Consider the following 25,203-nt stretch of genomic DNA (forward strand, 5'->3'; position numbering starts at 1 on the left):
GAGCTTTAAGTTTTCCTTCTCATTAGAAAATAAACTTTTATTGCAAATACATGTTTAGCTAACTAGAAATGAGTTATTTAATAACTTATTTTTCATTCAATGCTGACATATTAAATAACGCTTCAGAATGTAACAAAAAAAACACTAGTATCACAATATCATTGTGTATATAAGTTATAAGATCTAGATTAGTCTATCTCATCTTGAGCTATCAAATACTTCTCGTTTTCATTCCTTCTCCTCTCTCTTTAAATTATCTTCTGATATCACAAAAAATAAATACAGAAGAAAACCCAAGAAATATAAACATGGCTATTAGAAACCCAAAACGATTTACAGAAACACTAAGAACACAACACACTGGGCACAGTGGCTCACACCCGTAATCCCAGCACTTGGGGAGGCCAAGGCAGAGCAACTGATCACTTAAGCCCAGGGGTTCAAGAGCAGCCTGGGCAACATGGTGAAATTCCGTCTCTACAAAAAAAAATTTTTTTGAGACAAAGTCTCACTCTGTTGCTCAGGCTGGAGTGCAGTGGTGCGAGCTCAGCTCACTGCAACCTCCGCCTCCCAGGTTCAAGTGATTTTTGTGCCTCAGCCACCCATCTAGCTAGGATTACAGACGTGCGCCACTACACCCAGCTAACAAAAAATTTTTTTTAGTTAGCCAGGTGTGGTAGCACACACCTAAAGTCCCAGCTACTTGGGAGGCTGAAATGGGAGGATCACTTCAGCCTGGGAGGCTGACAGTGCAGTGAGCTTTGATTGCACCACTGCACTACAGCCTGGGTGACAGAGCAAAAACCCTGTCAAAAATAATAGTAACACAACATAACTTTCCACATTCAAGTCTACTCAACAAAGAAGCCCAAAGAATCGAAAATTCCTGTTTTCGATCTTTCTTTTCTCATAGGGGTCAGGGTGGTGTATGTCAGTGGAGAAAAACCAAAAGGAGGAACGATGATCTTCGTACACTGTACAAAAACTTACCCACTTGAAGGATCTAAGGCAATAGCTCTGGGTTGATCCAACTCTTGCCAAAATAAAACTTTTCGTAAAGATCCATCTAAATTAGAAACTTCAATCCGATTAGTTTCAGAATCTGTCCAGTACAATTTTTCTCCAAGCCAATCACATGCCAGCCCATCGGGGGACAATAATCCAGAAACAACAACATTCTGTACACTCTCAGTTTTGTTAAATTCTGTTCGTTTAATGGCTTCTTCGCTGACATCACTCCAGTATATCAAGCCATGACTAAACACAAAGTCCACCGCAGCTGCATCCTCCAAGCCTCCAACTACAATCGTAGCATTCTCTTTGCCATTTGTAGCATCAACCAATCGCAAGTCCCGTCTGTTTGCATAAAGCAACAAAGGGGCCGCTAGAACAAAAAAAGAAAAATATGTAAGTGAAAAGGAAGAAAACGTATTGGTTCTTACAAACTGGGTTTCAAATCGGTATTAGTGAGCAAAGACTGCCGAAAATAAGAAAAGAGTAAATAAATCAGTAGGAGACCATCTAAAATTCTTTCACACACAAAATATTATTTTTGCAGCATTTAAAAAATAAGACATAGGAAAGGGGGGGAACTATTTCCACCACGATAGTCTTTTCTTGTTAAAATAACTCAGATAAAATTTTAAAGCCTGGCTATACCAAGAATTGGCAATGATATGGAGCTACTGGAACATTTATACTCTACTGGGGTGAATGTAAAATGGTACAGCCACTTGGGAAAACAGTTTGGCAGTTTCCTAAAAGGTTAAACATACAACCTACTATACAATCCAAGGCAATAGCTAGGTATTGCTTATTCCACATCTAGGTATTTACTCAAGAGAAACAAAAACATATGTCAATACAAAGACTTATATGCAAATGCTCATAGCAATTTATTTGTAATAACCCAAACTGGAATCAACCCAAATGTCATCAACAGACTAATGGATAAAAAACTGTGATACTGCCATACAACAGAAAATAATGAACTCTTTGTACATGAAAAATGGGTGGATCTCAAAATAATTCAGAATGAAAGAAGCCAGGCCAAAACAAAGGTATATATTGCATGACTCTCATCTATATAAACTTTTACAAAGGGAAAACTTTTGTAAAAACACAAAGCAGAACAATGGCTGTCTCAAAATAGGAAGAGAGGGTGCAAAAGAATGAGGGGGAGGATTAAAAATGGGCATGAGCAAACTTTTGCAGGTGATGAGCTGTATTATCAATAATAATGATGGTTTCAGAGGTGTAAACATGTCAAAACTTATTAAATTTTACACTTGACATAAGCAAAATTTATTGGCTATCAATTATACCTTAATAAAACTGTTACAGTTTGACAAATAGTTCTTAGTAAAGCTACTTTATTCTGTTCTATATTACTATTAAAATGACCTTTGAAAAGACTCGAAACTAAATATAAAGCCAATCTTACAGAAATAACATTTAACTTTGAGAAAGTTGAGGCTGTTGGGAGTGAGGCAGTATAAATTCCATGTTTTTTGGTTTTTATTAAATATCTATTCCAAGCTTCTGACATTTACTTTCCTAGTATCAAGCAACAATTAAAAATCTAGAGCACTACTGTCCTACGGAACTTTCTGTGATGATGGAAATGTCCTCTCCACTGCATAACACAGTACCACCAGTCACACGCGGCTATGGAGCGCTTAAAATGTGGCTAGTGTGACTACGAAATTAAGTTTTTAATTTTATATAATCTTTATTTTTTGAGACAGAGTTTTGCTCTTGTTGCCCAGGCTGGAGTGCAATGGCACAATCTCGGCTCACTGCAGCCTCCGCCTCCCAGGTTCAAGCAATTCTCCTGCCTCAGCCTCCTGAGTAGTTGGGATTACAGGTGCCCATCACTATGGGTCCGGCTAATTTTTTGTATTTTTACTAGAGGTGGGGTTTCGCCATGTTGACCAGGCTGGTCTTGAACTCCTGGCCTCAGGTGATCCACCCGCCTCAGCCTCCCAAAGTGCTGGAATTACAGGCGTGAGCCACTGCGCCCGGCCCCAATTTTATATAATCTTAATTCATTCCAATTTATACAGACAAGTGTGGCTAGTGGTAGTATTGGATAGCACACATCTAGAGGCTGGAATGCAGCACATAAATAAGGCAGCAAAAGTAAGACCAAGCCAGGCATGGTTCTCAAGGCACGGGAGTTCAAGACCAGCCTTGGCAACACATGGAAACCCCATCTCTACAAAAAAATGAATTTAAAAAATTAGCCAGGCATAGTGGTGCACACCTGTAGTACCAGGTAGTCAGGAGACTAAAATGGGAGGGTCACTTGAGCCCAGGAGTTTAAGGCTGCAGTGAACCTGGGTGACAGAGGGAGACCCCGTCTCAAAAAAAAAAAAAAAGAGTTATGATGCAATTATCTACATGATCTTCTTTCATAATTACTTACTAAAGGTCTACAATTGTGTCATCTGAAGCCAAGCCCAACTACTATTTAGAAGTAACCATTCCCCCTTTTTCAAGAAATTACTCCAATCTCAAAAAAGTATAAGAAAAAAGTTATGTTTACACTGATTTATAGACTGTGTCTGTCAAAGTTATAAATGTATACTATTTTCATCTATAAGTACAACATAAACTTCCCTAACTAAGCTTAAACCCAACTTTCTTAGTCAAAAACAAACTGGCAGACAGATTTTTTTAAAAGTGGCTAACCAATCTTTCTGCTTATTCTGTGCATCTGCTGCAGCTATTAGCAAATTCATAAACTTCCCTAACACAGTCACTTTTAATTCGTTTCAGACCTTCACACATCACACTGATTTATCAGTCCCCACAGAGCCCACTATACTGAGTCTCTCATACTATGGGCCAAATATAAATATCAGAAAAAAGGTCCCTACTAGTGAAGGATACAATGCTAAGTGCTGCATAAGGCTAAGGAATACCCACAAAACACTTAAAATTTAAAATCCAAGAGTGATAATCATCTAATATTTACTGGGCATGTTCTTTATGGCACTATCCTTGGAAACCTATATCAAAGCTATAGGACATTAGGTGGCAGCCAAATGTCTTTCATTGCTTTCAAGTCAAACTTTAACACTTCTACGTGTACTGAATATTTTTGGTCTACAAAATCCAAAAACACTTTCTAGTCATTTAAGGCCTCACAAGCATTCTGAGTCTCTTCTCCCTCCTGAAAATGGGTGAAGGAGGCAAAGTTAATCTTTTTTAAGTTAGCAATACTAGTTACAATTGAGGATTTGTAAAGGATTGTACCTAAATCTGCTGCACATAAACCACACTATTGAAAGGAAATTCCAGGGTTCATCCTGTCCAACCACCCTTCTGATGCCTGAATACTTTCTATTATATTGTCACCAGTATCTGTTCAGCAACATATTAAATGGGATATCTGATAGGTATAATTTGATTTGTAACATTGCTTTTATCTACCAAAGAGATACACTGGAACCACACACTTGCTCCCTGGAACATGCCAGTATCTTCCATTCCAGAGAGCTTACTTTCTGACTTCCTAGTATTCAGATAATCCAAATAATCACCATCACTTCTCTTTAGTGGAACACTCACAGTGCTCAGGAATCCTTGTTTTCCTTTATTAAACTCCTGGGAAACTTTCTCTACCAGCCTTTCTAAGCCTTTTCTACTTTTAAAGACTAATTTCCATGCCCTGAATCCTTTATCCTCAGATCATCTCATAAAACAAGCTCAGTGAAGCAGGATACAAGGTAAATGTCATACATCCCCAACATCTTAATTTATACCTCTCAAAATTTTCTCTCCACCCATCTTTCCTTACCTTGTCCTCAGTCTCAAATGACAAGACGGCCTTCCTCCCAAGGCTAAAGCAATACTTTTGGTTCAGCCTCCTTACCTCCTCTACAACTTTGCTCTATCAATTGTTCTGTATTTCTTGTATTTTCAATGGTTTATGCCAGGTTCCTTGCTATTGTTTTGTTTTAATAACCCTAACCTTGCTACCATCAGAATAATAATTATATTTCTACTAACTGCAAAATCTTCTAACATTGGTATATATACTTCATACTACCATTCATTAGCTATTACTCTTTTATCTAACTTCCTACCCATCACTCAACTGCAAGTGCTTTCTCTAAATCTTTATAACTAAATCCAATGGTCTTTTCTCAGTCTTTATTCTTTTTTTTTTTTTTTTTTTTTTTTTTCAGATGGAGTCTGGCTGTGTTGCCCCAGGCTGGAGTGCAGTGGTGCAACCTCGGCTCACTGCAAGCTCCGCCTCCCGGGTTCACGCCATTCTCCTGCCTCAGCCTCCCGAGTAGCTGGGACTACAGGCGCCCGCCACTACGCCCGGCTAATTTTTGTATTTTTAGTAGAGACGGGGTTTCACGGTGTTAGCCAGGATGGTCTCAATCTCCTGACCTCGTGATCCGCCCGCCTCGGCCTCCCAAAGTGCTGGGATTACAGGCTTGAGCCACCGCACTTGGCCTCTCAGTCTTTATTCTTAACACCTCTAGAGCAGTCAACACTGTTGACTATATCCCTACCTATACAGAATGTTCTCCTCATACAATACTACCTATTTTTTCTTGCTTGTCTTGTTTCAAACCTTCCACTTCCTATACATAGGTATCCTAAGACTCTCTGTTGCTCCCAAATGAAAGAGTATAAAAAATTAAAGTTCACAAGCAACAGCGACACAAGGTGGCAGCCACCACAGGCTCGGGAGTAAAAGTCCCTTGCAATTTCCCACTTTTGGAAGAACTCAAAGAAGGCCAGAAAGGAGTAGGAGATGGCAGTTAGCTGAGGTCTAGACAATGATAGACATGACACTTACAAGACGTACAGGGATAATAATTGGGCCTGCAAGAACAATTTATGAAAACTGAATATACAGCCTTAAAATAGAATGTGGACCTAAATACCCAGAAGCATCCCCCTTTGTAAGATTTGTAACAAAAAATTAATATGAATGGAGTTAATAGTTCTAATGGATTGGTGGACCCAAGAGCCATATCAGTGCTAGCAAAATGGCAGAATTCATAGCACCAAAGTTGTCCTGTAAGAGCTTTGGCGCCTAATGGTGTCTAAAGAAAATATGAAACTCCCTCAGCCACCTGAAGGACAATGTTACAGCAATTAACCGAAAAGCAAAACCACAGGACGGTGTTACAGCAATTAATCGAAAAGAAAAACCACAGGTCCTTCCCCTTCCCCCTCATTCAATTTAGGCAGTCTTCATTTTCCACAGTAGCAAACTTTCTAGATACGTCTTGTAGACCTCAAAGTACTGGAAAGGAAGCTCCCATTCAAAGGAAATTTATCTCAAGATGCTGTAAAACTAATTTTTTGTCCATTTGAAATATATAAGTTGTGCTATAACAAAAGGAAGGAAGGAAGAAGGGAAGGAAATAAATTAATTAATTAAAGTTCACCTGGTCAACAAGCAATTCTATGCAGCTAATTTCCAAAATATTATTTCCAGTTCTGTCCCTCTAACTTTTTGTTGGCCATCTCTACCTCCCATTAAATTAAATTAAATTCCCCCCAAACAACACCTTTCCCCCAAAACAACAAAATCCCTCACCAGTCAATGGCACACAATTCTAACCTTACTGGCATGCCTTGGAGCCATCTTTGAGCCCCTCCCCTTTTCCCCTAGTCTGACAATTACTGTCTTGTTGACTCTTATTTTACAAGCATGTCTTTAAATCTGCCTCCTCTTCTCTATTTTTAGAACCACTATCCTACTCTAGACCTTCATGACTTTAGGCCTAAAATATCCTAATAGTAAGTTATCTCAATATTTTCCCCTTTCCTTTTCTACTTCTAATACTTTTACTTTAGCCAACTCAAAAGCCATTCTGATTTCCCTTGCCTAAATTTACATAATGCCTCAATACCTCAGCCTTCCACCATGACTTCTACCTAGGACTCTAAATTAATCTTTTAGTCTCTGCATCATACAAACAGGTTTCAAAACATGTAAACTGGGAGTACATCACACCCATCATCGCAGAGTATTCATTTTCCTGCCTACTCCATACTTCTCTTTTTCTCCTAGCAAGCAAGTCCTTCAAGGCCAGAGTCAAACCTTACCTACTCTGCAACTCTTTCTAATTGACTCAGCTTTAGTTCTTTTAATCCTTAGTCTTTAGTACTTACATGATATTAGCTTTCTTTTTAAGCATACTTCCTACCTCTAGGATCTCAGCCCTTGGAAACAAGAACCATACCTTATAACTAATTTTATCACCAATGCCTACTACAGTTCACTGCACATAGAAATATCATATACATATTTACTAATATTTTGGGGGTTTTGTTTTGAGACGAAATCTCACTCTGTCACTCAGGCTGGAGTGCAGTGGCACAATCTCAGCTCACTGCAACCTCCGACTCCCTGGTTCAAGAGATTCTCCTGCCTCAGCCTCCCAAGTAGCTGGGACTACAGGCACCCAACACCACACCCGGCTAATTTTTGTATTTTTAGTAGAGGCAGGTTTCACCATGTTGGCCAGGCTGGTCTTGAACTCGTAACTTCAAATGATCCACCCACCTCGGCCTCCCAATGTGCTGGGGTAACAGACGTGAGCCAACACACCTGGCTTGATTTTTTTCTTCTTCTTCGTTTTTCGAGATGGGGTTTCGCTCTGTCACCCAGGCTGGAGTGCAATGGTACAATCTGGGCTTAATGTAACCTCCACCTCCCAGGTTCAAGTGATTCTCCTGCCTCAGCCTCCCGAGTAGGTGGGATTACAGGTGCCCGCCACCACACCCAGCTAATTTTTTTGTATTTTTAGTAGAGACGTGGTTTTGCCATGTTAGCCAGGCTGGTCTTGAACTGCTGACCTCAAGTGATTCGCCCACCTCGGCCTCTGAAGTGCTGGGATTACAGGTGTGAGCCACCGTGCCCAGCCAAAGCCAGCTAAGATTTGATGGGTTTATTTGTAAGATGTTTTTAAGTGTTTATCAAATATTATAGTTATGTAAAACTAGATTTTAGTTTTCTCTGTTAAAATGACGGATTTTCTTCAGTTATTAGTTTGTCTTTTTGTTTTTTGTTTTTTGAGATGGAGTCTCGCTCTGTCACCCAGGCTGGAGGGCAGTGGTGGGATCTCAGCTCACTGCAAGCACCGCCTCCCGGGTTCACGCCATTCTCCTGCCTCAGCCTCCCGAGTAGCTGGGACTACAGGTGCCCGCCACCACGCACGGCTCATTTTTTTGCATTTTTTTAGTAGAGACGGGGTTTCACCGTGTTAGCCAGGATGGTCTCAATCTCCTGACCTCGTGATCCACCCACCTCGACCTCCCAAAGTGTTGGAATTACAGGCGTGAGCCGCAGCGCCCCGCCCATTAGTCTGCTTTTAATAAAGAGGTTATTAAAGGTTTTCCTTTGCCTTCTGAATAATCTCCACAGAAGGCAAAGATTCTGTGTCTTACCAGAATTTCCTGTGCTTAATGCTGACTTTATAATGTCCTTAATTACTTAAAACTGTATTCACACCCTTGAAAGGGTAAGGTTCTTCACCATCTCATTACTTCCCATGCTTACTTTTTTCAATTTTTTTTTTAAGAGACAGGGTCTCACCCTGTTGTCCAGGCTGGAGTATAGTGGCACAATCATGGCTCATTGCAGCGGCACAATCATAGCTCATTGCAGCTTCAAACTCCTGGGCTCAAACGATCCTCCTGCCTCAGCCTCCTGAGGAGCTAGAACTACAGGCATGAATCTTTCGCCCAGCTAATTTTTGTAGAGACAGGATCCCACCATGCTGCCCAGGCTGGTCTCAAACTCCTTGGCCTCAAGTGATCCTCCCATCTTGGCCTCCCAAAGCACTGAGATTACAGGCATGGGCCACCGCACTGAACTAAAATCTTTTTTTTTTTTTCCGGTCACTTTTGGTTAAATATGTAGCCAAGTATTTTTTTCCACAGTGGCCCATGATCCTATTTAATCAAATGTTCAAACCTCCTAAATGATGCCTTTTGTACCAACAACTGTCTTTGAGATTTCCCCTAAGGGGCCCTAGAAAATCAAAATTTCTTTTACCTTGTAAAAGAGAGATGTTAAAAATAATAGTTTATTTGATCAAACATTATGGGTCATATGGAAAGCACTGTCAAAGCAAGAGAGGCTTACCCTCCCTAAGTTTAAGTTAAATTTGTATAGGTAAAATGTTATTAATAGGGATATTTTGGAAGTTCTATGAAGGTATAAAGCTCCTAGAAATTCATCAATGCCCTCATTGTCCATGTCTATTATTCAGAGTTCTGGTGCTGGTTTGCCTGGTATTAGACAACAGTATAATGTCATCAGTCATAATTTCAGGGATTTTTTTTCCTCAATGTTAACTTGGTCATAATTTGACTTCTTTAATTTGAATATAGTATCTTCTAGGTTGGCTAATGGTTCTCAGTTAAGAATTCACACATTTACTTATGGAATGATATTATATAGAAGTTAACGACCTACTCCAGACTGCTAAATCTTTTTCCTTGATAACCTTGATACATTCTTGATATACTCTATATATATATATACATTCTTGATATACTCTTGACATATTCATGGTCCATTACATCTTAGGATTATATGTTTTTAGATTTTCTCTCTGCAATGAATATATTCATCTATATTCATAAATGACACGTACTAGCCACTCTTCTTTAAAATAAGGTTAACCGGCTGGGCGCGGTTGCTCACACCTTAATCCCAGCACTTTGGGGGGCTGATGCAGGTTGATCACCTGAGGTGAGGAGTTTGAGACCAGCCTGGCCAACATGGCGAAACCCTGTCTCTACTAAAAATATAAAAATTAGCAGGGCTTGGTGGCGCGTGCCTGTAATCCCAGCTACCCAGGAGGCTGAGGCAGGAAAATCACTGGAACCCAGAAGGCAGAGGTTGCAGTGAGCCAAGATCGTGCCACTGAACTCCAGCCTGGGCAACACAGCAAGACTCTGTCTCAAAAAATAATAATAAAATAAGGTTAATCATTATGCTTATAGATATGCTTTTGTCTAACACTTTTTTGAGTTGATTTGATTTTAGTTTGCGTGCCACAAAAATCAAACTTCCTTGTCAATTTCATTATCTTTTCTAACAAATTTTCATAAGATCTTTCACTTTTTTTTTATTATTATACTTTAAGTTCTAGGGTACATGTGCACAATGTGCAGGTTTGTTACATATGTATACATGGGCCATGTTGGTGTGCTGCACCCATTAACTGGTCATTTACATTAGGTGTATCTCCTAATGCTATCCCTCCCCGCTCCCCCCACCCCACAACAGGCCCTGGTATGTGATGGTCCCCTTCCTGTGTCCAAGTGTTCTCAATGTTCAATTCCCACCTATGAGTGAGACATGCAGTGTTTGGTTTTTTGTCCTTGCAATAGGAGATCTTTCCCTTTAAAGTTTTCAGTAATAGGTTAATCATCACCGTTTTAAGTCTTTTGTCATCTACAGATAGTTTTCTGTTTTACTCTAATGCTTCCCTGAAAGCACTTGCAAATCAGCTACAGGCCAGAGTGCACTTGTCTTCAATAAAAAAGGGCTATGGGCCAGGTGTGGTGGCTTACGCCTCTAATCCCCACACTTTGGGAAGCTGAGGTGGGCATATCACTGGAGCCCAAGAGTTCCAGACCAGCCTGAGCAACTTGGCGAAACCCCTTCTCTACCAAAAAAATACAAAATTAGCTGGGCATGGTGGCACACACCTGTGGTTGCAGCTACTAGGGAGGATGAGATGGGAGGATCGCTTGAGCCCAGGAGGTCAAGGCTGCAGTGAGCCAAGATTGTGCCACTGCACTCCAGCCTGGGTGACAGAGTGAGACTCTGTCTCAAAAAAAAAAAAAAAAAAGAAAAAGAAAAAGAAAAACAACTATGCCAGGCAACCTGAACACACGCTTCTGATGGCATCACTTAAATAACTCTGAGACCACACCAGTGGACTGAGTCGGGATTTCCAAACAGCTAGTAGAGAAACAGATGGGTTCGTGAGACTGCTAACACAGATCCAGCAGAACAAGAATTAATTACATAGGACTGAATAAACTGATGAAGGATGATTATGGGTTTCATTTAAAATATTGCTGATGCCTTAGTGTCCTATTTTCTGGATATAAGGAACCCCCTTCTCTTTTCTCTGAAGCTATCTATAACTCACAACAATTTAAGGAGACTATGCTTTTGTAAACCGAAATAAACACTTATCTTTTTCTCCCCCGTCTTACTCCTCCAGAATTCAAAAACTCTTATTATTTTTATTTGCATGGCAATATAGTTATCTGCAGAGGTTCAATGAGTCTGCCTCCTAGCTGGAAACATTACTTATGCAACCAAGGCTTTGACTGGAATGCCACATTTGAAAATATTCATTTAATCAGGTATGACCAAACACTTTTAAGTTACAGTTGACTTTATGAACCAACGCTTACAGTCCTCTTAGGAAAACTGGCCTGGTAACTGGCTTACAGAGCTCCCAGCCTTGCAGGTGAATTAAGCAAGATCACTTCCCGGCAGGCTCAAAAATCCTAGAACACTTTGGGAACTTCAAGACAGGAATTCACCCAAATTTATAGGTATTGCAAGTGAAACCTGATGGTCAGTTCTTGACTTACCTTTATAGTCTCAAGAGGCATTTTAAAGTCCAATCAGATCCCTTAAAAAAACTTTCAGCAAGGCAATATTAAAAGACCTATTATATGACAAATTACTATTCTTGCTACACCTATGTAAATAATCAGGCCAAATCTAATGAGATCAACTTCTCAATGACTCTTATTCCATTGTCAGCAGTGACTGATTTTGTTTTAAACAAGGAGACTGACCAACAGGGAGGCTGACCAGTGCACATCACAATTGTCCATTACTTACTCATTGACTTGGCTTGAACAAACTTTAGTCAGGATTCTCTTCTCCCCACAAATTCCTAAACTTTGGCTTGCCCTAAGCTTAAGAAAGTAGACGCACAACTTCTTCCCTCATTCTGACCATCAGCTGACTGTAGAAAAAAAAAAAAATGCTTTCCAGTTAAATAGTCCTGGTCATGCAATCTGCTCACCCCTACCTATTTGGCCCACATTCCCACAAAGTTCCTACTAGCCCTGCTTACTTCTTTCTATAAAAGAAAAGCCTTTTTTGGTTTGATTTTGAAGTGTGTTGCAGATCCTGTAGTAAGCATGTCCTTCTCCTGCAAAAATCCTTTCAAATAAAGTCTCTCCTTACCTAAGTCTAGCTTTGTTTTTGCTTTTGGGTTTGGTCTTTTTTTTGAGACAGAGTCTCACTCTGCCATCCAGGCTGGAGTGCAGTGGTGCGATCTCATCTCACTGAAACCTCCACCTCCGAGGTTCAAGCGATTCTCCCTCCTCAGCCTCTCAAGCAGCTGGGATTATAGGCACCACCACGCCTGGCTAAATTTTTTGTATTTTTTTGTAGAGATGAGGTTTCACTGTGTTGTCCAGGCTGGTCTCAAACTCTCAAGCTCAAGCGATCCTCTGCCATGGCCTTCCAAAGTGCTGGGATTACAGGTGTGAGCCACTGCACCCTGGCCTCAGCTTTGTTTTTATTTACAGTATAAGTACTATGACAAACTACCTATTTGCAAATGCCAAAATTTACATTAATATGTATTTCCCTCTATCAAAGTCATCAGCATCTCTTTCAAAACCACAAGAAGGCCCAGGTAAAATTAGGTACATACAGAAAGTCCTGCATGTAAAATTACTGTCCAGAGTACAAACAATCTGGCCTTAGTCATTCATCTTTCTGATTTATAAAATAAAGGAGCTGGCCCAGGTAATTTCTAATACCTCTTCTATTTTCTTACTCTAGCTAAGAATTTGGTAAAAAGATTTAACTGCGACAGGACGATTGACAGGGCTATTCAGAAACACGAGATACTGGTGAACTATTTAGTGCTTCTCCAGCAGAAAAACAGGAATTTAAAGTATTTTTTAGGCCAGGCGCAGTGGCTCACGCGCCTGTAATCCCAGCACTCTGGGAGGCAGAGGCGGGTGGATCACCGAGCCCAGGAGTTCAAGACCAGCCTGAGCAACACGGTGAAACCCCGTCTCTACAAAAAATACAAAAACTTAGTTGGGAGGACCACCAGAGCCTGGGAAGGTCCAGGCTGCAGTGAGCAATGATCGCACCACTGCACTCCAGCCTGGGTGACAGAGACACCAGCTCAAAACAAACAAACAAACAAACATAGGCCAGAGTGGTGGCTCATGCCTGTAATCCCAGCACTTTGGGAGGCCGAGACGAGCAGATCACTTGAGGTCAGGAGGTCAAGACCAGCCTGACCAACATAACCAAACCCCGTCTCTACTAAAAATACAAAAATTAGCCAGCATGGTGGCACACGCCTGTAGTCCCAGCTACTCAGGAGGCTGAGGCATGAGAATCACTTGAACCCAGGAGGCAGAGGTTGCAGTGAGCAGAGATTGTGCCACTGCACTCCTGCTTGGGTGATGAAGCAAGACTCTGTTTCAAAAAAAACAGATATTTTTTAACATATCAAAAGCTGAGATTCAGAAATAATTTCTCAAGGTAAAGACTCCAATAATCAAACCCACACTCATTTGAAAGTATTTAATATATCCATATAATGGATTACTCAGCCATTAAAAGGAATAAAGTACTGACACATGAAACATGAATGAACCTTGAAAATGTGCTAAGTGATAGAAGCTAGACACAAAAGGCCACATATTTTATCCCATTTATATGAAATATTCAGAGTAAGCAAATCCATAGAGACAGAAAGTAAATTCATGGTTACCAGAGGCTGAGGGAAGGGAGAAACGGGAAATGTATGGGTTTTGAGGGAGCAGGGGATGATAAGCGTTCTGGAATGAGATAGTGGTGATGTTTTACAACCCTGTGAGTATACTAAAAGCCACTGAACTAGACATTGTAAAATGGAGATATTTACTGTATGTGAATTATATCTCCAAAAAACTTGGTTTAAAAAAGTACTTGACAGGCCGGGTGCGGTGGCTCACGCCTGTAATCCCAGCACTTTGGGAGGCCGAGGCGGGCGGATCACGAGGTCAGGAGATCAGCGCATCCTGGCTAACACGGTAAAACCCCGTCTCTACTAAAAACAATACAAAAAAAAATTAGCTGGGCATGGTGGCGGGCGCCTGTAGTCCCAGCTACTCGGGAGACTGAGGCGGGAGAAGGGCGTGAATCTGGGAGGCGGAGCGTATAGTGAGCCGAGATCGCGCCACTGCGCTCCAACCTGGGTGACAGAGCAAGACTCCCTCTCAAGGAAAAAAAAAAAAAAAAAGTACTTGATAGACGGGGCTTAATGAAAAAAAAAAAGAAAAGAAAGAAAAAAGTACTTGAGGCCAGGCACGGTGGCTCATGCCTGTAATTGCAGCACTTTGGGAAACCAAGGCAGGAGGATCACTTGAGCTCAGGAATTCGAGACCAGTCTGAGCAACTTAGTAAGACCCTATCTCTACAAAAAAAAAAAAAAAAAAAAGAAAAATTAAAAATGAGCCGGGCGTGGTAGCACGCGCCCATAGTCCCAGCTACTCAGGAAGCTGAGGCAGGAGGATCGCCTGAGACCAGGAGGTCCAGGCTGCAGGGAGCCGTGATAGCATCACACCACACTCCAGCCTAGGAAACACAGTGAGACCCTGTCTCAAAAAAAAAAAAAAAAAAAACTAATTATATTAGTGCAATATATCCTAAAACCAGAAAACACATTACATAGTCCACACCTCGAATTCAATCTCAGATATGAATATGCTGATTTTTTAGTAGTCTATTTAACATATCTAATCTGTGCTAAGAAATCTTTATTTATTTATTTTGAAAGACAGGGTTTTGTCTGTGATATGCAGTGCAGTGGCACGATCATGGCTCACTGTAGCCTTGAGTTCCTGGGCTCAAGTGATCCTCCTGCCTCAGCCTTATAAGCAGCTGAAACTACAGGCATGTGCCATCGTGACCAGATAATTTTTTATAGAGATGGAGGTCTTGCTATGTTTCCCAGGCTGGTCTTGAACTCCTGACCTCAAGTGATCCTCTCGCCTTGGCCTCCTAAAGAGATGGGATTACAGGTGTGAGCCACCGTGACCCAGACTAAGAAATCTTTGTAATCGTTACAAATTTATAATTTAACTATAGCTAATGAACGACTGAGTTAAAACACAAAATGGCGTTCCAAATAAATGTCATAAAAATTCACATCTTTTTATATTACTTTAAATGTAAAATTTACAGTGCTCAGTATGTGCAAACCTCTGGTACATGGTGCATATAAAGGGGAAAAACATCTATTCTTCAAAAACTTTTCATCAAAGAGCTATTTCTGCATTAGCATAAATCTAGAAGGTTACAAATAAAGACAATATAATGTGTAGCTAAGAATTCATGGTAATGAAGTTCACTCGTCACCTTTCTCAGACTTGCAAAACACAGTATCTTTAAACTGGATATATGGATACACAGTACTTAAATTATACGTACCAATAAAGCTAGTCAATAGTGAGGAAGACTCCTATCCCTTGTAGTCCTTTACTTGTAGTTTGGGTCTAGTAGTGATAAAACAATGACTAAGACCATTAGAGAAAATATCCTCCTGGTCAAACATATATAATTTGATAAAGGTAGGTTTCCAATATTTGGGTGACTATTTTCTTGGGGAAAAAAAAAAATGACAGCCGTGTGCAGCGGGTTCACGCCTATAAGCCCAGCACTTTGGAAGGCCAAAGCGGGTGGATCACCTGAGGTCAGGAGTTCGAGACCAGCCTGGCCAACATGGTGAAACCCCATCTCTACTAAAAACACAAAAATTAGGTAGGCGTGGCAGTGGGTGCCTGTAATCCCAGCTACTTGGGAGGCTGAGACAGGAGACTCACTTGAACCCAGGAGGCAGAGGTCACAGTGAGCCAAGATCATGCCACGGCACTCCAGCCTGGGTGACAGAGCGAGACTCCATCTCAAAAAAAAAAAAAAAAGACTACTGCTGGTCATGTTATTTTTATTGAGAGTCTCATCAATAACTTTAGGCCTGGTGTTAATAACTTACATAACTTAATGTAGTTTTCTGCCTAAAAATATAATTTCATTTTGCATCCCCAATCTCCTCCTGAAATTAGTTCCAAAATATTTAAGCACTTATACAAGGTCCTTCCAAGCAAGATATTACAGAAACTACAAGTTATGATACCGTTAAAAGGATCAAGCATCAAAGTATCAATAATTTTCACCGAAGAGTCCAAGCACATTTTAAAATTTTCTAGCCTCACACCCAAACAGCTTGAACCTTTAGTGAGAATACTCACTGCCACAAACACGAACAGCTTGAGAAACAAAAGCATATGTTAATAATACCAAATAACCTTGTTTCCTTGTATTTATGTACTGACAAATTGTATTTTAAAACAAATAATTTTAAGAGCAAACAGCCTGTTCTTAGATTGCCTAGTCTGTATATTTGACTAAATTTCAAAGTTACTCATATAAAACAGTGTTTTATTCACTGAAGTGAGGCTTACTTTACAGAAGATAAACACCCTTATCCAAAGTGAAAACATGCAATGCAGAAACTCAGTATAGCATTCAGCCATCCTGCAGAAAGAAATCCACCAACTGAATAATTGTTGTAAACAAATAATGCAATTTCTCAATTAGATGTCTTGATAAAATTATTTTGCCCATACTCAACTCTTTAATAAGTATCACAATCATTTGAACTGTCTGTTCTGTAGCTTATTTATAATAATCATCACCTAAAATAGTTAAGGCAATCCTTTACAAAATAAATTTAGGCCAGGCGCGGTGGCTCACGCCTGTAATCCCAGCACTTTGGGAGGCTGAGGCGGGTGGATCACGAGGTCAGGAGATGGAGACCAACCTGGCTAACATGGTGAAACCCCGTCTCTACTAAAAATACAAAAAAAATTAGCCGGGCGTGTTGGCGGGCGCCTGCAGTCCCAGCTACTCGGGAGGCTGAGGCAGGAGAATGGCGTGAACCCGGGAGGCGGAGCTTGCAGTGAGCCGAGACTGCGCCACTGCACTCCAGCCTGGGCGACTGAGCAAGACTCCGTCTCAAAAAAAAAAAGAAAAAAAATTTAGTGTCATTCCGTTTTATATCAAACAAAACAGAAATTGTCATAAGTAAAAGTATTTTATGGAGCTTTTATTTCAGTTGCAGAAGAATAAAAAAAAAATCCAAAACCACTGGCCTAAAACTATCAACTGCCAAAAACAGTGCCCAGGACATAGCGACACTTAAAATGTTTTAGAAGTCTTTCCAGAGTATAATGTTTCTTTTAATTCGGCCATCTTAATAATAGCAACCATTTATTCAATGTCTACTATTGACTGTGCGTTGTACTACCCCTTTACAAACATTTCGTCAGTTCTCACAGAAGTCTTGCAAGTTATATCCCCACCTAACAGGAAAGGAAATAACTTGTCCAAAGGAACACAAAGCGGCAGAAGAGTTTAACTTGGCCTGTTTAACAACAAGCCATGTCTTTCTGCTATAGTACCTTCTATATAATCTTCTCTAAATATAAACTTTCAATAGAATTTCTATAATGAAAATTATCTTTCTCAGAGTAGTTACCCACGGCCTAAATAGCACTAAACATTGTTTTTCCAGTATGCTCAAAATATTTAAACAAAAAATATACGTTCTCATAAAATATTTTCCATTAATATATCCCTTCCCAGAATCTCCTTTGATATTTAAAACAGTGCTTTCTGACAGCCAAAGCATATATAAGGACACAGTAGTTTAGTACAGCAAATGGAAAAACTTCCAATTAAAGCAAAGAAAAAAAATCTCTTAAAAATTGAACCATGGCCGGGCGCGGTGGCTCACGCCTGTAATCCCAATACTTTGGGAGGCCGAGGCGGGCGGATCACGAGATCAGGAGATGGAGACCATCCTGGCTAACACGGTGAAACTCCATCTCTACTAAAAATACAAAAAATCAATCGGGCGTGGTGGCGGGCGCCTATAGGCTGATGAGGCAGGAGAACGGCGTGAACCGGCAAGGCAGAGCTTGCAGTGAGCTGAGATCACGCCGCTGCACTCCAGCCTGGGCGACAGAGCAAGACTCCGTCTCAAAAAAAAAAAAAATTGAACCACAGGAAATCACTATTAGCCCTTCTGATAACAACAAGCTAAAACCTTAAAATTTAATAACCAGACAAATTATTATTTAGCCAAATGAGCAAACCTGAGCCAGGTAAGTAAACAGGAATGGCAGTATCAAATTAACTATATGAAACTGTCATCAAATATCAATGTAATACTTGACAAGTTTGGAAAATAATAGGTTAAACAAAGTTAAAACCGGTCTCTTTACCTCAGGACTTTTCAGAACCCTTAATGTGTTAACATGAATTCTAATCTCCAAATAAAGTGTACAGAGATCACTCAAGGTTACACAATAAATTTAGAACCATAACTTAATTCTCCTGATTCCCACTCCAAAATTTGTTCTACTTCCCCAAGACTCTATAACACCTGATTTTAAAGGAAGAAAAGGATCACTTCTACAGAAATACAAGATGCAAAACATTAGTGGTTTGTTCCAACAATATTTACCAACAGCCCACCAAAACAAAAAAAAAGTAACAAAGAATTTTTATATAACAAGCCTCCTCAAAAAAAGCTAAAAAGGCCAGGCGCGGTGGCTCACGCCTGCAATCCCAACACTTTGGGAGGCAGAGGTGGGTGGATCACCTGAGGTCAGGAGTTCGAGACCAGCCTGACCAATATGGTGAAACCCCATCTCTACTAAAAATACAAAAATTAGGCCGGGCACAGTGGCTCACACCTGTAATCCCAGCAGTTTGGGAGGTCAAGGCGGGTGGATAACTTGAGGTCAGGAGTTCAAGATCAGCCTGACCAATATGGTGAAAGCCCGTCTCTACTAAAAATATAAAAATTATCCAGGCATGGTGGTGTGCACCTGTGGTCCTAGCTACTCAGGAGGCTGAAACAGGAGAATTGCTTGAACCCAGGAGGCAGAGATTGCAGTGAACTGAGATCATGCCACTGCACTCCAGCCTGGGCGACAGGGTGAGACACCGTCTCAAAAACAAAAAAAATACAAAAATTAGTCAGGCGTGGTGGCAGGCGCCTGTAGTCTCAGCTACTCAGAAGGCTGAGACAGGAGAATCGCTTGAACCGAGGAAGCAGAGATTGCAGTGAGCCAAGATGGCGCCACTGCACTTCAGCCTGAGCGACAGAGCGAGACTCCGTCACAAAAAAAAAAAAAAAAGCAAGCTAAGAAATAGTATTTCACAGATTACACACACCGATGGTATTCCAAAACCTATATTCTTATCAAAAATACTTCCAGTAGAAAATCAGATATTATTTTTTCTCATCAGTACCCGAATGGAACTAAGAAAATGGTAAGGATGGCAACCTAAACTGTGAGACCCATTAGATTAGGAAACACATTGTTTTACTCACCATCAGTACCAGAGGCCGACATACAGGAGGTATTCCATACATAATTGCTAAAAGAATGAATAATAAATCCCTGCCCCATCTTTAATTAACCTACCTTTATTAAATTACAGTATCTCTGAATCTGAGTTTCCCCACTTACAAATAAACTGGTGAGGCTCAAACGACCAAGATCCCTTTCACTTTTAAGAATGTGTGAATCTGGACCAGGCATGGTGGCTCACACCTGTAATCCCAGCACTTTCGAAGGCCGAGGTGGGCAGATCACCTAACGTCGGGAGTTCAAGACCAGCCTGACCAACAAGGAGAAACCCCATCTCTACTAAAAATACAAAAAAAAAAAAAATTAGCCAGGCATGGTGGTGCATGCCTGTAATTCCAGCTACTCAGGAGGCTGAGGCAGGAGTATCGCTTAAACCCGGGAGGCGGAGGTTGCGGTGAGCCGAGATCATGCCATTGCACTCTAGCCTGGGCAACAAGAGCAAAACTCTGTCTTAAAAAAAAAAAAAAAAAAATGTGTGAATCTGGCCGGGCGTGGTGGCTCACACCTGTAATTCCAGGACTTTGGGACACCGAGGCGGGAGGATCATGAGGTCAAGAGATCGAGACCATCCTGGCTAACACAGTGAAACTCCGTCTCTACTAAAAAATAAAAAAAAAATGAGTCCCAGCTACTCAGGAGGCTGAGGCAGGAGAAAGGTGTGAATCCGGAAGGCAGAGCTTGCAGTGAGCCTAGATCACACCAATGCACTCCAGCCTGAGCAACAGAGCAAGAATCCATCTCAAAAAAAAAAAAAAAAAAAGAATGTGTGAATCTGCACCTATAATCCCAGAACTCTGAGAGGCGGAGGTGGGAGGATCACCTGAGCCCAGGAGTTTAAGACCATCCTGGGCAACATAGCAAGACTCTGGCTCTATAAAAATTAGCCAAGTGTTATGGCACACAACTGTGGTCCCAGCTACTTGGGAGGCTGAGGTGGGAAGATCACATGAACACAGGAGGTCCAGGCTGCAGTGAGCAGCGATCATGCCACTGCACTCCAGCCTAGGCAACAGAGCAAGACCCTACCTCCAAAAAAAAAAAAAAAAGGAATTCATGAACCTGGCCAAGCATGGTGGTGGCTCACACCTGTAACCTGTAATCCCAGCACTTTGAGAGGATCACTTGAGGCCAGGAGTTGGAGACCAGCCTGGGCAACATACCAAGACATCCCCACACCAACCCCATATCTACAAAAAAAATTGGGGGCATAGTGGCACGTGCCTATAGTTCAGAGCTTTAGGAGGATGAAGCAGGAGGATCACTTAAGCCCAAGACTTTGAGACTGCAATGAGCTGTGATTACACCACTGCACCCCAGACTGAGTGATGAAGCAAGACGTTGTCTCTTTAAAAAAAAAAAAAAAAAATTGTGAACATTATACAAATTAAATCTCAAATCATGAAAGCATTTGAGGATATGTCCCTGAACAAGCAAAAATTATAGCAAAAAGTAACATTAACAAGGCACTTCATATTATTTAATTTAAAACACCCAATAACCCTGCAAACTAGTCAGGTATCATTATCCACACCACCAGTAAAGAAACTGAGACCTAGAGAAGCGGACTAGACCAGAACCACAAAGTTATGAAGTTGTGACGCTTGGGCTTTAAATCCAAGATTTTAGTATTGAAATTCCCAAATCTTTCCTTTATACCTTGTCATGTGATGATAGAGATAGGGACACAGCACTAACAGTATTCCCTGGCTTTCTGCTACTAATTCAACAGGGCTACAGGACAGAAGGTCTCCCAGACTCTCACATACCCCATCACACCCAGCCAATGTTAAAGCTCCAATTCTTTGTGGGGGAAAAAAAATGACCTAAATGCAACAAATCAATCAGATTTTTCTCCTGGGAGCCCAAGGTTGACTAAATATCTTTACTATAACAGAGGATGACATTCTCAAAGAATGAATTAATTCTAAATTATGAACAAAAATCTTTTACATCAAAAGACAGTTTTACTTCAAATAATATGTACTCACAGCTAAGTACAGTACTGTTACATATTAGAAGACCACCTTACACCATATTTTGCCATATTTAAAACGAGAGCTCCACTTCTGAAAACTTTGCTAGTGGAAACGAGACAATTTATTACCTCTTCCAGGTCTTGTTACATAAATAAGTGCAACCTATCTAAATTCCAATAATGAACAAACCCAGCTCTGGTCTCAAAGCTGGTGTTAAACAAACGGCATTTACATCACACACTTCTCCAAGAAATACAACTAGACAACCAGAAACATCCCAAGTTATAAGTTTCCCCACGACTCTAACCAATCAGCTGGTTCTCATATTTGTCAACCCTATTAATCTTATGTCTTAAAATACATACATATTCTTATGTCAAATATAGTTGTTTCTAACAGCTACAGCAAAACCCCTTTCAATAGAGTATGCCATAATAAAATAAGTATATACTTATGAAACCTCTCCAGTACATAACACTTCATTAAAATTTCTGCCACAAAAATCTAATGAGCACTACCTTTTCTGGGGTTTACATGTGGGAAAACTTTGTAATATGCTTAGAGTATCAAGTACAAGTAATATAACATGCAAACGCAATGCTGCATTACTACAGAGTAACTGAAGAAAGTATTTCTCCTCCTCCAAAAAAAAGTCAATCATTCTCATCCAAAATACATATACACAGTACACACAAAAATATACACCTGCCACAGACTATTAGTTACTATTAGTGTTCTGTAAACTTAAATTAGTTTGGAGAACTTAACAAAAGTTTAGCTTGTTAACACCTAAAAATCTCCAGCGACCAGCGGTCACACGCCTGAAAAGAACTTATCATGAACGCCAGTGAGAACTTTAACAAACCAAAACTACAAGCCACCGTATCGAGCAGTACTTAAATTCCTCTGCTGGTAAATGCTCCACAGTCATCACAGCCATCTCAAGTTCAACACTAAATAGTTTGAGAAGAGCTGCCGAAGGGCCAGTCAAAAATCTTTGTGAACTGTCACAAAAGTCACAGAGCATGTGTCAGCTTTGCAGTCCAATTCAAAACATAATAGTACCATCGAATTCAAGCGATTCCCAGAGCAAATTATCTCGAACAGCCTATGCAATTTACCAAAGTGCCAAGCAGTCCCCAGGGGTGCAGAGCAAATTATCATTTTGGTCCCAGGACCGGCTCCTCTTCACACGAGGATGAATTTCCCTTAGTGCCAACTGTACACTTGCATACTCCGAAAATAGGGGCAAGCCGTGAATACCAGAGGTTACAAGGGCAATGTTTTATTTTATTATGGGCTGAAGCTCAGAAGGCTCCCAATGCTGAAACGCTCGACCTATAACCCCGGAGTCACTTTCCAACTGCGCTCTCACCCAGGTTCATTATATCCCAAACGGAAGCCAATCATTACCTGTAACAAGGCCTGGAAAAAATAGCAAGAGGGCTTTAAAAGTTCACCGAAGAAACACCGAAACGGGGTGGGGAGTGGGTGGGGGGGCTTCGATGGATAAGGCCAACCTTAAAGCATCTCGGACTCAAACATTTTAAAAGCCAAAATACGTACAAAGACCCTTTTCCCTGGAAGACCCCAGGCAGAGAGAGGCACACAGACACTCAGTCATCCCGACAGCATGGGGTGCCAAGGGTTCCCTAAGACCAGCAGCCGGGATCGAAGCTCCGATGTGTCCGGGGAAGGTCTGGGAAACCAGGCCAGGTCCGCATTGTGGCCGGGCGGTGCGCGCAGCCCCTGCTCCCGGGCCCCTTTCTCTCCCCCTCCCCACGACCAGGCCTCTCCCCGCTCCTCTCCCCTTCTCCCTCCCTCCGTCCCTCCCCTCCCGCTAGACACATACAACAAGGCCACCTCCCCCCGAAACCCACCAACTTTCCAATGCCCCCACTCTTCCCACCTCTCAGAAGCACACAGAAGCTGCAGGCCAGGAGGCTCCTCAGGACGGCCCCCATCTTCCCTTCTCGCGTTCTCTTCTCTCACCGGCGAGGGGTGGCCAGAAGAGGGGGAGGCGAGGAGCCGGGGCGGCCGCCGCAGCGGCAGGGCTGCACGCTCATGCTTCCCAGCTTCCCAGCGAGAGAAGAAAGAAAGGGGCACGTCAAGGTTCCGCGCGCGCCGCCGCCGCCTTCTCTACCGCGCCGCTCGGCCCCGGGCTCGCGCGACGCCAGCGTCTGCTTCCATCCCGCCGCCTCCTCCCCCGGCGCCCCGCTTCCCCCGCGCAGCTCCTCATTCAGCCTCTGCCTCGCGCAGCGGCGCAGGGATACGGTCGGTCCGCCCCTTAGGGTCGCCGCGACCGTGTCCCTGCGCGCAACGAGCCCCCTCCCCCGGCACTGCCTCCTGTACTGCCAGGGAAAGGAGTCGGCAACCGCACGCACGGCCTCTGCCTGAGACCCTGGGAGAGGTTCTGGGCTAGCAGAGGCGAACTGGGAGAGAAAGCCTCCTCCCGGCGGCGCATTCCAGCGGGATTCTTTCCCGGACCGGCCGCTTCGGCCCTCCCCGCGGAGGGCGTGAGGCGGCGTCGAACAACATTGGAGCCGGCGTGGTCGGGACTACTTTCTGCGGCTCGGCGGGGCAGCCGTCTGCCCCGCTCTTTGTGCGGCCGCCGCCGGCAGGGCCAGGTGGGGCTCTGGTGTCGCGCCCCCAGCCACCTGGGACTGCCCAGCCGCGGTGCACGCGCGGGGAGCCAGGGCGGATCCCGTTGCGGGGTGATCAGCTCCGTCTTCGGGGTTGGAAATCGGTTTCAGCATCCTTTTTTTTGGGAGGGCGGAATTTTTGAACGCTGTTTACACCGGCTTTCAGCGTGGATCTGGTGAAGGATATTAAAATGCCAATTCAAAACTGAGATTGTTATTTTTCTCCCGCCTTCTCAAAAATGCAAACTGCCCCCAGAATTAAGCCCGACCAGCTAAAGATTTATAAACTGGCAGATAAAATTCCGAGATAAATACCTCAAAACCTAAGAGCAAAGGGACAATTGGACAAGACTATTTAGGATTTTACAAGTTGCATATAATAACGAATGTTTGGCATGCTTTGATTATCAATTCTCAGCTTGAGAAGGAAAAGATTCCCCAGAATCTCAGACTGTGCACATCCTCTGCTACTCCCAGTGCACTGGACATTCAGGAGTAATGGCCCAGACACCCCCTGAAATCACCTGCCAGGCTTCCGTCTGGGCAGAGGCGCTCCAACAGCTAACCCTAATGGAGCCATCAGATGCATCCTGCCCAGCTGTCACACGCCCTTACCAGGAGGCAGATGGGCAAGAAAGTGGAGCTGCTACCACAATGTTACAAATATCTCAGTGACATTGGAGTTCGCTACTGCTTGAACACAAGTTACCGTATTTGACACTCAAAACTACCCTGGGGAAAGGCAAGTTTTGTTACTTATTCTTTATTGCACAGAGGAGCAAAATGAGAACCTGAGAGGTTAATGACGTCCCCAGGGCCACTCAAGTAATGAATAGCAGTACCTCAGCCCAATCCAGGTCTCTGGCTTAAGCCACTCCGCTCCTTCCAAGAAATGCGCGCTGAACCAAAGGTGCTGCAGGTTTGTAAGTAGATGGATAGCAGAAACAGCCAAATCACTTTCTCCCAAATTCACCTGAGGTCTATTCACCGTTGATTTAAATGACCTGCTTCTAAGAACCAAGTGAGTTTTGTATTCTGGCTTCCTCAAAGCAGGAAACTGGGCCGGGCGCGGGTGGCTCAGGCCTGTAATCCCAGCACTT

At 42.3% G+C, this 25,203-nt stretch overlaps 1 protein-coding gene and 1 pseudogene across 1 annotated transcript in view; one reads left to right on the plus strand and one right to left on the minus strand.

Annotated features, from left to right (window-relative positions):
- LRP6 (LDL receptor related protein 6) overlaps positions 1-23,735 on the minus strand; it is a 152,104-nt gene extending 128,369 nt beyond the window's left edge. The window contains exons 1-2 of the mRNA XM_054443733.2: positions 23,371-23,735; positions 991-1,384 (exon numbers count right to left, since the gene is read on the minus strand). Coding sequence (XP_054299708.1) covers positions 991-1,384; positions 23,371-23,425 — 449 coding nt within the window. The 5' untranslated portion in view covers positions 23,426-23,735. The remainder of the gene's footprint in view (positions 1-990; positions 1,385-23,370) is intronic.
- Positions 2,670-6,127, plus strand: LOC129009836 (ubiquitin-conjugating enzyme E2 variant 1-like; annotated as a pseudogene).
- Positions 23,736-25,203: the final 1,468 nt, after the last annotated feature.

The sequence above is a fragment of the Pongo pygmaeus genome, chromosome 10, assembly GCF_028885625.2.
Source record: "Pongo pygmaeus isolate AG05252 chromosome 10, NHGRI_mPonPyg2-v2.0_pri, whole genome shotgun sequence".
Classification (NCBI taxonomy): domain Eukaryota; kingdom Metazoa; phylum Chordata; class Mammalia; order Primates; family Hominidae; genus Pongo; species Pongo pygmaeus.